This window comes from Harpegnathos saltator, unplaced genomic scaffold (genome assembly GCF_003227715.2).
Source record: "Harpegnathos saltator strain DR-91 unplaced genomic scaffold, Hsal_v8.6 scaffold4, whole genome shotgun sequence".
Lineage (NCBI taxonomy): Eukaryota > Metazoa > Arthropoda > Insecta > Hymenoptera > Formicidae > Harpegnathos > Harpegnathos saltator.
Window position 1 is genome coordinate 216,618 of NW_020230205.1, and position 15,266 is coordinate 231,883.

Here is a 15,266-nt window from a genome sequence, read left to right on the forward strand (position 1 = left end):
AGTTGGTCGTCTCGCTCGTTGGTTTTTGCTTCATCGAGCTCGTGTGCATTGTCGCTCATGTCGAGGACGGACTTTAATCCGCTTGCGACGAGATCAATCGAAGCGTAACACACTCTGCGAGCAACTAAGCAAACATTTACCCGTTTGTAATTATCATGTGCCGCATATACGTAATTTATACTTGACAGTTATAAATATACAAGTTTCCATATAGTATGACACGCACGTGTCCGACGTATCTACATTTTGTCTACCTTCTATGAACTTCTTAGCCAAAATAATCTCCATAAGTGCGAAATAACATGAAATATTAGAGCATTGTGTGTCAACTAGAAATTTAGACTTGAAGAACGTCGAGTATATTCTTATCTGACCAACGTCAGGTATTTTCTCCGAGTTCAGCAGATCCCCGACGTGATGCCTCGTGACACAAGTATACACGCGTCCGATTGAAAGCTTACAAATTGCAAATGGGCGTTTGGAAAATTAGCCAGTCGCGAGCTAATGCGATTGGAAAATATTCTCACGATCGCAGAAGCAGCGGAATTCCGAAAGGTAATCAAAAATTGGCACGGATGAAGAACGACAAAAAGGCGTTAATGATAACTTTCTCTCTTTTTCGCTCTCCTTCTTTCCCCTTTCACTCGATACTTTTTTTTACTTTTTCGCTACTCACGTGAACGTGACTCGGGCACATAATACAAAACGACGCCACACAACATTAACGCAATTAACGAGAGACGCTTCAGGTAGGCGATCCATTCGAGTACACAGAATGTCTCGCCCAAATAACCTGTGACGAGCGAAGAAGGAAGTTATTTCGGCGACGAGAGGACACCGCTTTCTCTTACCGTATCCGGCGTTCCGCAATTTGAAATACGCGTATTGCGCAGCGAGCACGACGACGAGGACTGCAGATTTCATGATCATCAGAGTAGGTGCAACGAGGTAGGTATCTACGTGTTACTTTTCATCTTTCGATCGTCAATCACGATATGCCGGAGAAGCAGAAAAGGGAAGAGAATTGCGTGACATGCGCGTGCCGTAAAGGCAGCGCCCGCCGTAAGGAAGAGAGGCAATTTCACTTCGCTTCTCGCTCGTCTCCAATCTAATTGCGACTTAATTACGCCTGATAATCGCGACGGTTGATATACGCCACGCGATTACGCCGCTAATTGCGCATGAGCGCGCGCTTATTTATACGTAATTTTCGCGTACTTGGATCGCGTTTGACGTATTGACACGCCGAGAAGTGAGCCGTGTAAGATCCATATCTTAATTTTTTTATTATGCTCTGAGTACTTTACAATATAATACAAAGGAAACGTGTCATTTTTTACTACCGCTTTTACTACGACCTAAACGGGGTGGATTTTGCGCGCGCGTACACGAGATGGTGTTTCCGCACGAGTCTCGATAGCGATAGGGATAGCGCAGCGTGCGCGAAGCGTGAGGACTCGCACTACTCGCTAAACAGTGCTTCTCTAAAACAACGTCGCTCCTCCCGTAACTGCTCCCGGAAACTGCTCGGGAACTATAAATTTTCAAAGAGCTCGACCGGAGGAGAGATACGGCGCCTAGATGCGGGCTACCTAAGTAAGAACACAAATCAAAGAGATATCCTTTACGGAATACTGTTTACTTCTATACACGCCTAAATTCTAAGTGCGACGAGCCGACGAAAACACTCGTTATGATCGCCTGTCCTCGTCGGCTGGCCTAGCCGGGAGACTACCCGACTCCGTCACATGTCACAACATGTCGATTCACTTGCAACGAGAGAGAAATACTGTGTGCTCACGTGTGTGTTTGTGAGCAACGAGTTCTGTCGATCGATGTGAGCAACGAGAGGTCGATCCCGCGAGTTCTACGAAGAGTTCAACTACGGTAACTCTTGGCGATAATCATCTCGCGATATAGATTTGCTACACGTGAACGGTACTACGTAACATCAGGGGCAGGTGCCAGTGCGTCTGCTGGATTAAGCGAGAATTTATACGTGTGTAATATGCTAATTATAATAATACGATATTATATGTCGAATAGAACAAAATAATGATAATAATACAATTAATAATAATAGTAACGTGAAAATCTCGTACGCGTGCACGCGTGCGGTAAGTCGGCAAGAATAAAAAAGAAAAGAAATGAAAGAAAAAAGAAAACGGTGCCAGTACGTTATCTTGTTGCAAAGATAATTTGCAATCCCGTTCCGTTTAGCCTTACTCGCTCGATATCTCGCGAAAATGTTCGCTCGAGAACAAACATCGGGCAATCGTCAATTGCTTCATTCGTGGATGTTTTAATTATACATCCGAAACGAGCGATAATCTCGGCATGTCGGAAACTATTGCGGATACGACGACACATGTGCACGCGTACAATATGAATGAACGACTTTATACACAGGGACGAGTTGATGCGCGCGACGAAGATGACGATGAGATGATGTGCTCCACCGAACCCAAAAGCCGAAGCTCTTCGAAACGCAGCTTAAACCAGCCATGAGACTGATATCTCCCGCGATTGTCGGTTGGTTGTGATTGTTTTCAAGTTATCGATAAAGAGAGGAGAAGCGCTTTCGAAATATGCCATTAATTAGAGGCACTGATCTACTGTGATTACTTCCAGAAGGAACGTGTTTCATAATTGTCAATTGCCCGTCTGGCAATCAAGCTCGCAAAAGTTATTGTCATCGAACAGCTTGAAGAAGATCGTTTGATCTAAACCGGTCGACAGCACGATCGGTTTCGGGGGTCGGTGGTTCGCGAAAGGAATAACCGTATCGGTACAACGAAGACGCGGGAGCTCTCGTTTTTACGCAAAGGATGCCTTGATTTTGTTGATGGCGTTCGTGAGGTGGGTCATCTCGGTGTTGAGCTGGGCTATCAAACCGTCGAGCCTGTCGACGCTGTCGAGGACCTCGACGCGCTGCGTATGCGGATTAAATCTGACCTCGAATGGTCGGCTCATGGTGGCGACCTGCGGAAGAAACCAAAAATCGTTCACATTTAGACACAGATTCTTCGCCGAGGTGAGGAGGAGGAGGAGGAGGAGGCAGAGAAGTGATCAACGGAAAAGGAAAGGACTGCCTGTCCGCACTTGCCAATCACTGTATTTGACTTACACCATAGTCGGGAGGAGCCAAAGATATCGCGAATCAAAAGAACGATCGGAGAAGTAAAAAGAATGATCTCTGTAACGGAGACTCGTTCGAAGATGAAGACAAGACATTAGAACTCTTGCTCTTACCCAGCGACGGAACTTCTCCTTGGCGTCCTCGAAGCTCTCGGCCACGTAGTATATCGGCTGGTATTCCTGATCCTGGTACTTCTGGAGAGCGGTGCTCGGAGGATCGAAAGCTCGATGCTCGCACTTGTCGCTCAACGCGTGCAACAGCTCGCCGTAGGCCGACAACAAGCCAGCGCCATAAGCCTTGACCTCAGGACCTTCCTTGCAGAGACCGAACTCAACGGTGAACCAATAGATGGTCGACAGCTTCTCGATTTCCTCGTCTGAGGCGCCGAGAGACGCCAGGCCGATCTCCTGCGAGAACTGAGCGAAGCTGGGGTCGGCCAACAGCGGCATGTGACCCAGGAGCTCGTGGATGCAGTCTCTGCGGATGCAGAAAACGAGGCGCGTTAATGAAGGACAACGTTTAGCGTTGCATCGCGAACCGACGACACCCGCGTCGTTCCCGCATCGTCGATCCCGAACGCGAACATTCATAATCCGGTCGTCAATCGAATTGGCCGTGACAATCGACGCTTGGCTCGCGTCGGCTGCAATATTTCAGTAGCGAGCATAAATCTCCGAATGGGCGGGCCAAAGTAAATTAACGCGTCGTCGGACAAGCGGTGCGAATCGAGTTGCAACTCGAGAAACCGCCTCATTTCTGCAAGCTGGCGCGGGGCTATATCGACAACAGAAATCGCACGCAGCTCGCTGCGCGGAGAAACGAGTTCGCAACTGCGGAACTGAGTTATCAACGCCATCGCGTCGTTAAAAGCCAATTAGAGTTCCATTACGAGCTTAGAGAGGCGCGGTAATTCCATTATCATCGTTCTCTGTGTACCGGGCGCAGGCTCCCGTCATAACGCAATATCGATTGCCTTGCAGTTTGACACGAAGGGACACAGCAGCAGTGACGCAGACCTGAAGGGACCGGAGCGCGCGATTTTTTAGGACGCAGCTTTGTGCTTTCGCCCGACACGACTTTTCTTTTCTCTACGTTGAGACATTAAATCGTCCGGCGAATTTCCGGCCAAGACAGTCCGGGTAAGACTGCAGACGTATGCAGACTTCATCTTTGCTCGTGTTTGAGTAAGCGATAGGAATTTCATTTAGAAGTATTTGCTTGTCCTCGCTGTTCGCGAATGTTGTCCCTATCGGTCGATTCAAAGAGATTCAAAGGATGAAAGACGCACACGTCCAGTTGACAAAGACCATCTGTGTAGCTCCGATTCAGTGAATCGAAAGCAAGCGGTTTGTGATAATTTCAAAGCACTTACGGTTCGGGAGTATGATACGGGCTGTTGATGTGGCGGACGTATTGGGTGCTCTGGAATATCCTGAAGGCAAGGCTAGACAAGAAGTCTCGAGCGGTCAAAAGACCGGCGGCCGGTCGGAGGGTAAAGCCTGTGTTCTTCTTGAGGAAATTGCTGACCTCCTGCAACTGCGGGATACGGTGGGACTCGAAGATCCTCTCCTCCTGCAGCTTCTTGAAGACTCGCTGGTACTCGACGCACGCGTGCTTCGGCACCAGGTCGAGCACGGTGTTGAAGACGCGCGACCAGGTCTCGTTCTCCGTTTCGGTGTAAGGAATGCTCGGTATCGGGTCGCCGTACTTGTAAGCGAAAGCGATCTCGGCGATGACCTTGCGCCGGGCGCGGTATTCCTTATCGGCGAAACCCGGGTGGTTCATGTCGAGATCCGGCTCGTACTTGGTCATCAAGTGATTGCAGTTATCGAGGTCGGAGGCGTGACGCGGGAACCAGGGGTCTTTGATGCTGACGGAGTTGTCGGCGAGCAAGGTCACGCCGTCCAAGGCCGAGCTCTGTCGCAGATTCCTAATCAGCTGCAACAGGCTCTGCCTGCTCATGTCGACCTTGACGAGCACCTCGAACTGCACACCCTCCTTCTTGGAAGGTCGCGACTCCACGTGAGTGACTGTGCCCTTGAAATTCTCGATCGTCTTCAAGATCCTGCCCAAGGAGCCGATGCCCTCTCTCAGCCGCAGCACCAGCGCAGCTTTCTGCACGCTGTGCTCGCTTTCCGGTGACTCGGTTATGGTCTTGGCGAGCACTACCTCCTCCTCGGTTAGCCCGGCGTCTGCGAGAAATCATGCATCGTTTACTACGTGTGAGCACATCGGAGAATCTTCCGAGTGGGATCGAGTTATCGCGCGAATTCAACTATCATCCGATCCGCTTATCAAGCGATATTGACAAAGTTTCTAACGATAAATTACAATACCAACACTGTACTTTACGAGAAATGTTTGAGGAGATGCGCAGCGGGAGAGAGAGAGAGAGAGAGAGAGAGAGAGAGAGAGAGAATAAGAAAGAAACGCATCGGCGGCGAGAAATTTTCCCGGGGAACGATTCCTCTCGGTCGCGCGGCGTCCCAAGTAGCTTCCGCGAGCGGCGGTAATCGGCCAATTCAGAGTCCATTTCCGCGCGGCGCCTTGCCGTGACGTCGGAAACGCGTCTATTCGAGCGCGGGGGCGGCGAAAGAACGGCAAAGTAGCCCTCATTCAGTCACGGGCGCGGACGTGCCGGCGCGGCGCGGCGCGGCGCGGCGGCGAGCGGCGAGATGGAAGGGCATGCGAAAAGGAATAACCGTGTTACACGTTTACTGCGACCACGCCGGCTCGCTGAAGAAAGGCTCTCCTCCGGTAATACGATTCTAAATGCATAAAGCGACTTCGAAGAGTGCCGGCTAGTCGGCGGTAAGAGAGGGCGAAAGAGCTCTCTCCGCAGCCGCGAGTAATTCAGCCCGAGTGTCGAGCGGCCGAGCACTCGCGGCGCGGCTTCGCGTAGACGTCGTCGACAATAGCGAGCGTTTCATCCTCCATTTCGCCGTCCTCTCTCGCCTTGCCCTCTGCCACGCGCCTCGGCAACTCGCGGCTATTTCGCGCGCGCGCGCGCGCGCGCGCGTAAACGACATTTCGCGAGAGATCTCGCGGAAACGACGCGGATACCGCGCGAACGATCGATCGATCGATCGATCGATCGCGCGATCGCGCGATCGAGCGGAGGGGAATGGACACTTGCAAGGTCTACACTTACCGTCATCGTAATCGTCATCCGGTTTCCCGTCGCTGTCCGACCAGGCCTCGGCTTTCGCTTCTGCAAGTCACAGGTAGATTCGTGCTCATGCGACATTTAAAGGAGGAGAAGAGGGAGGCGCCTCTTCCTTTGGACATTTGGACGACGCGGTCGGTGCATCTTTCAAGCGTGTGTCGTTGATATTCCGATGATCGATTTGATCATGAGCCCCGGCTAACGCGAACACTTTTTCTCCCTTGGCGGGGGAGTTAGGTGTTGCGTTCGTAATGGCGATCGACGCGAGCACGTCTCGCGGAATGCATCTCACGCTCCAGTTGTCCAAAGATCGCGATAATTTATACGTGTGTGTACGTGCGACACCGAGAGATACGAACCTTGCTTCTTCGCCGCGCAGACCAGCGACTCCATCTGTTCGTCGTCGCTCGACGAGACATCGTAATTCTCGCTCTGTCCCTGTTCTTCCTGAGCGCAGGTGATTGTCTGGTCGACGTTCGTGTCTGTTCGATAACAGAGAGTTCGTGTCATGCAACGCGACGCATCTTTCGGGAGAGATCTTTCAGAAGAGATCGTAGGTCGTGATGCAAAAATGTTTCTCGCTACTCTCGACAAATTTCATTCCACACTACGATCTAACAAATATATCCTGCGGCAATCGTATATAACGTAATCATGCCGAAGAAATATGCATGCGCAACTCACCATTCGCCCGCTGTCGAGCTTCCTCGAGCACGCTTTGCTTCGTCTGCTTGACGACCAGCGTCTCAAAACGGGCGTCGTCTACGAGAGAACGTCGTCGCGCTGGATACCCATTCTGCGAACGAAAAGAAAAAGTCGCGGTTTATAGAGAAAGCTATGAGTGTGCGTGTGTGAGGAGAATAGAATCGATGGAAGAGTGCTTGTTATCTCCCATAGAAGAGACAAACATGCGCGCGAACGGAGTTCTGTGAAAATAATTCGTGATTTTTGCGCAATTAAGTCAGAAGGTCTCGTCGGTATATCGTCTTGTCGCAAGTCGTTCACGTATTTAACGTAACAACCGTTTGCGGACAGAATTGAGAGATTCTCAAGTTGGAACTTTAAAGGGCGGATGTCCTGCCGCCTGGTCCTGGCTAGCCGGATTCCGCGCTCCGTCCATGGCTACCTTTGACGTGAAACGGAACGGAGGCTTGGCGCTCGAGCTCGAGCGAGCGTCGCCGCCCAAGTCGGATATAACGAGGGGAGAAGAGACGCGGAAATGAATTTTCGCGACATCCGTCCTGCTGTCGTTGAAGGATCGGAAATGAATTAATTCCGGCGAGGGGCGGACAGGCACAAAGGTGTTCGACTGCCTCTCTCAAACTGCCCCTCCCCCCCCCCTCCCCCCGCGGACGGAGAATCTCATTTTTCTTCTCATTGTCCAATTGATATTTCCCGCGCGTCGCTTCTCTCGCGATCTAATTAAAGGAACTCTCAGCTGCTGGTGCCGCGTCGATCGAGCAAAGCGGACCAGATGAACTTTTCACTTCGGCGAGATTGGAGGTTGCATTCGCGCGCGCGCGCGCGCGCGCGAGGGACGTCGGTGGAATACGAATGAAAGGCGAATGAAAGAAAGACGGGGACGAAGATGACTTGGTTGGTCATTCTTGGCGGACTGGCGCGGGCGCCGGCGATCATTCAAATTCCTGGCTGTCGCGTAGCCAGCTCGCGACCCAGTCAGGGGCCCAGTTGCGTTGGCCGGCCGATTGGCACGGTTTAGAGGAGACGTTTAGCAATATCCCTTTAACAACACGCAGCGTGAAGTGGGCCAAGTACTTCGCCGGTGCAACGGCCGAGCGACGACTGAGAGTGTGAGTGTCGCGCGAGACGCGTATTGCGAGACAGTGATAACGCACAGACGGAGGAGCGCGCGCACAGGCAGGGAAGAAGCGTGACAAATCTCGTTTCGATGGATCGATAAAAAGCGGAGATATTAATTAATTCCGTCGTAAAAGCGCGCAAATGACAAGCGTCGAAATGTACGCAATGACGAATGTACGCAAATATATCTGTCGGCCGGCCGGCCGGCAAAGCGCGAGACAAGCGCTGCGATGCGAGCGACGTGCACGCGGGGCTAAAGAGTGGAAACCCGGCGCGACGATAACTCGACGCAAATAAACGACGCGAATGTCCAATCGAGCAAACGGCAGGTACCATAGGAATGTTGTTTCCGACCTTGTGGAATCGCACGAGCATACGGCCGAAGATACAGAAGAAACGACCTCGAGTCAGCAGGCCGAGTAATTACACGGCTACACGGCGAAGGAGTCGAAGACGAACAGGATCTCTCTCTCTCTCTCTCTCTCTCTCTCTCTCTCTCTCTCTCTCTCTCTCTACTTCTGCCACCTTCCCCCCTCTCGATCGCGACGATTTTGCCCCGGATACTCATTCGCGTTGTTATCGTTTTTCCTCGCCGCCTGATCAATCCTTTCGCTATCTCTCGACGAGAAGATTGGGCAAAAAATCACACACGTCGCGGTGGACGCGGCAGCGTGCCAGGCAAAAAGAACGAAGCTACGCCGCTTCATTATAATATAAGAGATAATTAGATCATCGGCTGTCGATCGATCGGCCGATCGATCCGGATTCCGTCGAAAATTCTAGTTTGTCCCGTTTATCTGCGCGGTGGGCGCGAGCGTTTCTCTAATACGTTCTTAACGGAGCAGGAGTCAAGCAATTACGATGCTAATGCGAGGTAATGTCCCGCGAATAACGTGTCCAAGGCCGATCATTAGTCTGCTATTAAAATTACGCCCGCATAACTCGCATAGTTCGCCGCCGCTCGAGATCGAGCGGATCTGGCTACCGATTGATCTGTTTCGCGATAATGCCGATCGAATTGACCAGCCTCCCGTAATTAAAACGCGCGCGCTTTAGTATCCATTAAGACCAAGACAGTGGGCCGCGGCGCGACGTGTAACGCGTCGAGTGCGAATGCAAAGCGCGAGCTCTCGAGCTCTCGAGTGCCGCCACTCGCGCCACGAATCCTCGTCGTCCTGAAAGCTCTCGCACGCGCGCGCGCAGATACTCATTGTTTCCCTCAGCGTGTCAAGAACTGGACGCAACGTTTCTCGAAATTACACGCGCCGTGAAGACCCGTGTAAAAAAACGCGACCAGGACGAAAGAGAGGCAGGGCGGGGCAGGGAGGGGGGAGGGGAATTGCAACAATCGCGGCGATTTTCTCGGATGGTGCGTGACGCAAAAACGCGCGAGCACGGGTCGAGTGGAAAAGCACGTGCCCCGCACGGCGGGGGCCCCCGTAGTGCGAGTGAGAAGTCCGCGAATGGTGTCTCGCGGTGTGCGTTACACACGTGGACACCTGGATGCACGCGCGCGAGTCGCATGCGACGAAGGAGAGCCGCGAGTGCGGCAACGAGTGCGTGAGTGCAGCGAGCCTCCGAAGGCGAATAACGGGCGCAGCGCGTTCAGGGCCTCCTTCGCTTCGCGTCTCTCTCTCTCTCTGTCTCTCTCTCTCTCTCTCTCTCTGTCTCTCTCTCTCTCTCTCTCTCTGTCTCTCTCTCTCTCTCTCTCTGTCTGTCTGTCTTTTTCTCTGCCGGTCGCTCAATATACAATCACTCCGCTCTCATATATATATATATATATATGTATATATATATATATTTATAACATATTCATAATTATCACGAGCGCGCGAGAGAGAACCGAGGTCGGAGATTGATTTTGCAACAGCGACGACATAATCCTGTCCGACACCACCGCGGACTGCCGGTTGATCGACAGACAGCTGCAGCGGCAGCAGCAGCAGTAAGAGCCTCGATACCGAGAGGGTTCTATCAGATCTCGTTACAGAATCGCGGAATATAGCCGCGGTAATTCTATCAATTCGCTTCGTACGAGCTGCTAGTGTTACTCTATAAGCGGAGTTTAAGCAAGCGCCAGGCGTGTGCAGGACGAACGCTTCTAGGGCAAGGTGATTGGCTTACACCTCGAGGAAAGCGACTCGTAATCGCGTGCGCGATGATCGACCGTAGTATCAAAGTCCGAATGGAAAAGTCAGAGTCTCTCTCTCTCTCTCTCTCTCTCTCTCTCTCTCTCTCTCTCTCTCTCCCGGGAGAGAGCGACGCGCCGCCGATCTGCCGATCGGCAAAGGCGGGCGGAGGCTTGGGCTGATTTCATTCCAGGATCAATTTTCATCGGCCAGGGCTGAAAGAATCGCAGAATCACCGGCCGCGGCGACAGCCGCGTGGGCTTGTATACGCAGGCTAAAAATCTCGGTCGCCTTATCGCGCGCGCGCGCGCTCAAAGAGAGCGAATGGCCGAAAAGACCGCCGCGCGAAATAGTATCCGCATCGGCGAGACGCAATCGTAGGAAATCTACTCAAGGTCGGTTCGTTTTTCACCCCACTGGTTAGGCTCGCTCATACTCGCGCGCGATCATGAGCGATTCTGGATCTAGATCCGGTGCGCGCGCGTGCGCGCGCGAGTTCCGTTCAAATGAGTCAGACCCGTCGCGGTTGTTAAATGAACAAAAGTCTCAGTTGGAGTGGACGGACGCTCGACTCGAAGCGACGAGGTGCGCGATCACTCGAAATCGCGGCGACTGAAATTTGTGCGACGACGGGCGATCGCGATCGCGCGAGAGGAGATCCGGACGAGCCTCGTCGCCCGGAATTGAAATCGCCGGCTCGCTGAAATCGGCTTCTCGCCGTGTCCGGCGAGTCAGCCAGTGAGGAAAGTGAGAAGATCAACACACGACGGCCGACGCGATTGTTTAAACAGACGTTGACGTTTCGCGATACGAAGACGCGATAGGTAACGACATGTATCATCCTCCGTTTTCCCTTCCCCCTCCTGTCGAGAACTAGACCCGCGACGAAGATTTCGTAAATTCACACGGGTCTTCCCGCTAATGAAATTATACGGAGAAAGCGTCAGACCGACACATGTAAGCACGTCGCGATGATGTATCTTTCTACTTGTAGAAACCCGACGAATCATCTGCGACGAGTGTCACAGAATGTCACAGAAAGCCCGGCAGCCATCCTGATGCATGCGATCGTAGAGGGAGGGGGGAGGGGGAATCGAAGCCGAAATTTGTTTACGCGTTAGTCTCAACGTTACGTCACACGGCAATGTTACGTTCCTAAATCATTCGCGCTCAATGCGCACTACGTAGCGCTGAATTATGCATGAATGGAAATGTAACGTTCCGGCGAACTTTTCGCGACCAGCGTTTGAACTCGCGAACACTGGCGGGGTCCGTGTAAGCGAGCCGATCGGAATTGCGATTGTTCGAATCGCGAGCCAACGGAAAACGCACCGATGGAGAATTACGATTCGCGATTCTTAGCGCGTGCGTTCGTCTCAACGAGACAAACGCACGCGTTGATGCGCGGGAGACATCGATCTTGCGATTACTTGCGAGTCTTGGGTGATCGCGAAACTTTGTGCCCGTCGGATTATACGGATGCGTGTGCATCTTGGCGAGAAAGAGCGAAAGACCTCGTATTACAAAAGCGACGATTACGAGTTGAAGCGCGTATTCAGCGGCGAGCAGAAACGGTATCGGCCTTGCGATCGTGACGATTAGGCGATTCGCAGCAAACGTCAAACACGCGATCGTCAAAGGAGAACGGAACGCGACAACCTCGAAAAAGTATCGATTAAAATGCATTATCGTGCGTTTCCGAGGCGGGTGTCGCCTTGTACGTGTGCGGACGTGAGGGGGGAGGGAGAAAGAGGACATAATCCACGCGCTGTGATTAACGGGATGCACGGGATTTATAGGTACGTTATTAAAAATTATTCTTGTTGTCGTTACGTACACGAGAATACGCTTGCATACGGCATAACCGATAATTACCGGTACCGCTGTTTGTTTCCATCTGTGGCGAGAGAGCGTCGTTAAGTCGGCGATTGTCGGCAGGATTTCTGCGAATATCGCTGCGGAACAGCCCGCAGATGCGATCTCACGATCCTGCAAAAGGGCGGACGCAGGCGAGAGAACGAGAGGAGATGCACCAGGTGCGAGCTTGTCTGGTCTCTTGAAACGCGTGCAAGTCGTGCTTTGCGCAACGCTCGGCGAGAGAGAAAAAAGCGCGCTATTTGACGCTTTCGACGAGTTTCAAATGACAGGAAAGTAAACTTGCGAGTCCGAGGAGTCACCACCGGTTTCTCCCGTCTCCGCCGCGCCGCGGCTTCCTCCGCGGCGTCGAAAACAGCCAGCCTGTCGGCGACTACTTCCTCGCCGTAATCTCGCTGGACGAACGCCGCGTGCCGTCACGACGCGCGGCCGATTGCATTTTTCGCGCTCGCTACAAGTGCATAAACTCTTGCGTCAGCCGTTCTGCCTGATTTTCGAACTCATGCAAATTTATGCGCGAGAGGCTGGTCATTGCTCGGAATTCGCCGCGAGACACTGCTGCCGCGGCGCGGCGCGGCTGATCGCTTCTCCGCGTCTCTCTTTTCGTCGTGCCACTTTGCGTGCGATTCTCTTATCGCCACGCGATACCGTTATGCGCCGGCTTCTCCGAAGCGAGCGGGACAATTAAAAGATGCCATGACGTTAAACGATTGAAATCACGGACATAACGAACGTAACGAGAAATGCAGGAGTTGAATCGTCGGAACGTCGGACGATCGCGTAAATAAAGCCGACGCGGCCGCGTGTCATTAATATCGTTCGCGTCCCGATGCGATAATTTAGTGTTTATACTTTCTCTGCGTATGAACTTTTCTCCGTTTCGATGGGCTTACGTGAGAATTTCACTCGCTGGTAGGCCGCCGGTTATTAAAAGACGCCGAGAAAGAGCGAAGCCGACCGACGCGCTAAGTGATTTCCTGACGCAATTTTTTCCGCTCGTGTCGAAATTCAATGTGTGTCCGTCGGAAACAGAAAACGAGAAAGAGAGAGAGAGAGAGAGAGAGAGAGAGAGAGGAAGAATGAAAAATCCGAAATATTCGACTGTCCCAGAGCCAGTGCCGTCTACGCGAGGAAATCTTGTAATTAAGTTCGAACGCGCACGATAGCGATATACTATTTCATCGACAGACACTCACTTTTCGATAACGAATGCAAGCCGCATATAATATTTCACGGTGAAATAATATATGATACCGTTGAACGGAACAAGTTCAAGTCGCGAAAATATGCGGCCCGTTTGTCGAAGCGTGCCCGTTTCGTGATATTGAGGGGCTCGTGCTTGGCGTCAGAGAGACGCTTGTGCACGCACGCAGTTGCAGTGATTTAAACGAGCGGCTCGATTCCCGCGCTCGCCAAGTTCGTCTTCTCGAACCTGTTGCTCACGTACGAGAACGCAATCGCGACGACATCGTGCGACATCGTAACGCGAGTGCAGTATAAATCTGCCAAAGTGTGCAAGTACATTAGAAACTTGGTTGAGATCGGATGCATCGGATGAATCGGCGGAGGCACAATACGTGTGATAAGGATGAAATATATATATATATATATATATATGTGTATATATAATAGTATACTTTGATAGAACTGTGTGTGTGAAAACAAAAGTCAGATCAATCTGGCCCGAATGATTGATATGGAAAGATCTAGTAAATTTCCCTACACTCTCGCGCTGTACGATCGACGACGTTCTTTTCGTGTACTTGTTACAACATAACATCGTAGAGATGTTATGTCCTACTTTTGCAAATCTTTCTCCTCGCAGTTTGCGACTAGTTTCTGTCTGCCAAGTAAGACAACGAGACTTACCTCGATACTGTAGGACTTCTTGATGGCGAACATCTCGCGGTTCTTCTGAGCGGCTGCGACTGCCATCATGTCTCTCTTATCACTCTTCTTGCCTGACAGACTACTTTTCTGATAGCGATCAATCTCGGCGGTTTCTCGGCTCGACGCTCGGTCGACTCTCAATCGTCTCTCAATCGTCGTTCGGCGTGACAGCGCTCACTCGATGCGTGATGCAGGTGCGAAAGGTGCGGGGCGCGTGAGAGCTCTTCACTGCCGCTTGCCAGAAATTACACCAACGAATTCCCCGTTGAGAGATCTTGACGTGTCCTCTTCGCTCCAACTGTTCTCGCCGCGCGCTTTCCGTACTTCTTTTCCCTCTTCTTATTTTAATATCCCGCTGATGTGTCCTTCTCGGCCTCGATCCGTCCGGCTGCTACGGTTCGACTACAACAAACGACAAGGACGACGGCAACGGCGGCGACAAGTCTCTACTACTCAAGTCCGCTTTGGACGAAGCGTACGAGCGAATGCGTCTACGGGGCGGATTGCTGCCGCATATAAACGTTGCCTCCCTTCACCGCCTGCTAATGTCGGGGGTGCCCCCACCCTGTCGTCGTTTCGGGTGGTCCACCGGCGGCAGTCGTCACCACCACCACCACCACCACCACCACCACCACCACCTCCAGCGCCGCCACCGCCACCACCGCCGTCGCCGACGTCGCTGCTGCTGCTGCTGCTGCCGCTGCTGCCACCGCCGCCGCTGCTGACATTGACGAAGATTGCGAAGAGCACAAGGTGTGTTCCGCCGATCATGATTTTTGACACTTTTGTTAATCGGTCGAAACATCCATGCGAGACACCAAGGCTCTCATTCGGCAGCATGGCTAGGCAGAGAGCGTCCTGAATCATTCTGTCTCAAAAGAGACCGTTCGAAATCTAGCATGATGAGTAGGCAATAAGCGTCGTCCTTCGGCCAGGTTGATCGATCCTTTTGCATTCGCGAGAAAACTTCTGTATTAGGACCACGAGCCGTTGCCTTGATCGTCGAGATCAAGCGTGACGACGACGACAATCGACGAGCGACGACGAGTTAACGAGTAATATGATAAAATAAATATGTGACGCGCGCAGTGTGTGACAGCAGTGTGATACGACGAAGCATAATTCTCCTTGATGTTACGTCGGTAGGATGATGTCGGTGAATGTCACTTATGTCAGACATGAGACAACGTCTATCGACGCCGGTGTATCGAGAACGCGCGCGGTGTATCTGTCACCGCGCGGGACG

At 52.1% G+C, this 15,266-nt stretch overlaps 1 protein-coding gene across 2 annotated transcripts; it reads right to left on the minus strand.

The window, feature by feature from the left end:
* Positions 1–1,267: 1,267 nt before the first annotated feature.
* ple (tyrosine hydroxylase ple) lies at positions 1,268–14,538 on the minus strand. 2 transcript variants are annotated; one of them, XM_011139274.3, is made up of 7 exons: positions 14,000–14,538; positions 6,990–7,101; positions 6,665–6,787; positions 6,291–6,350; positions 4,512–5,331; positions 3,253–3,616; positions 1,268–2,982 (listed from the first exon to the last, which is right to left on the minus strand). In XM_011139274.3, the coding sequence occupies exons 1-7, from the start codon at positions 14,066–14,068 to the stop codon at positions 2,818–2,820; spliced, it is 1,713 nt and encodes a 570-aa protein (XP_011137576.1). In that variant the 5' UTR covers positions 14,069–14,538; the 3' UTR covers positions 1,268–2,817. The 2 variants fall into 2 exon arrangements, with proteins under 2 accessions (XP_011137576.1, XP_025156819.1); XM_025301034.1 differs by lacking the exons at positions 6,291–6,350; positions 6,665–6,787.
* Between the last annotated feature and the right edge of the window lie 728 nt (positions 14,539–15,266).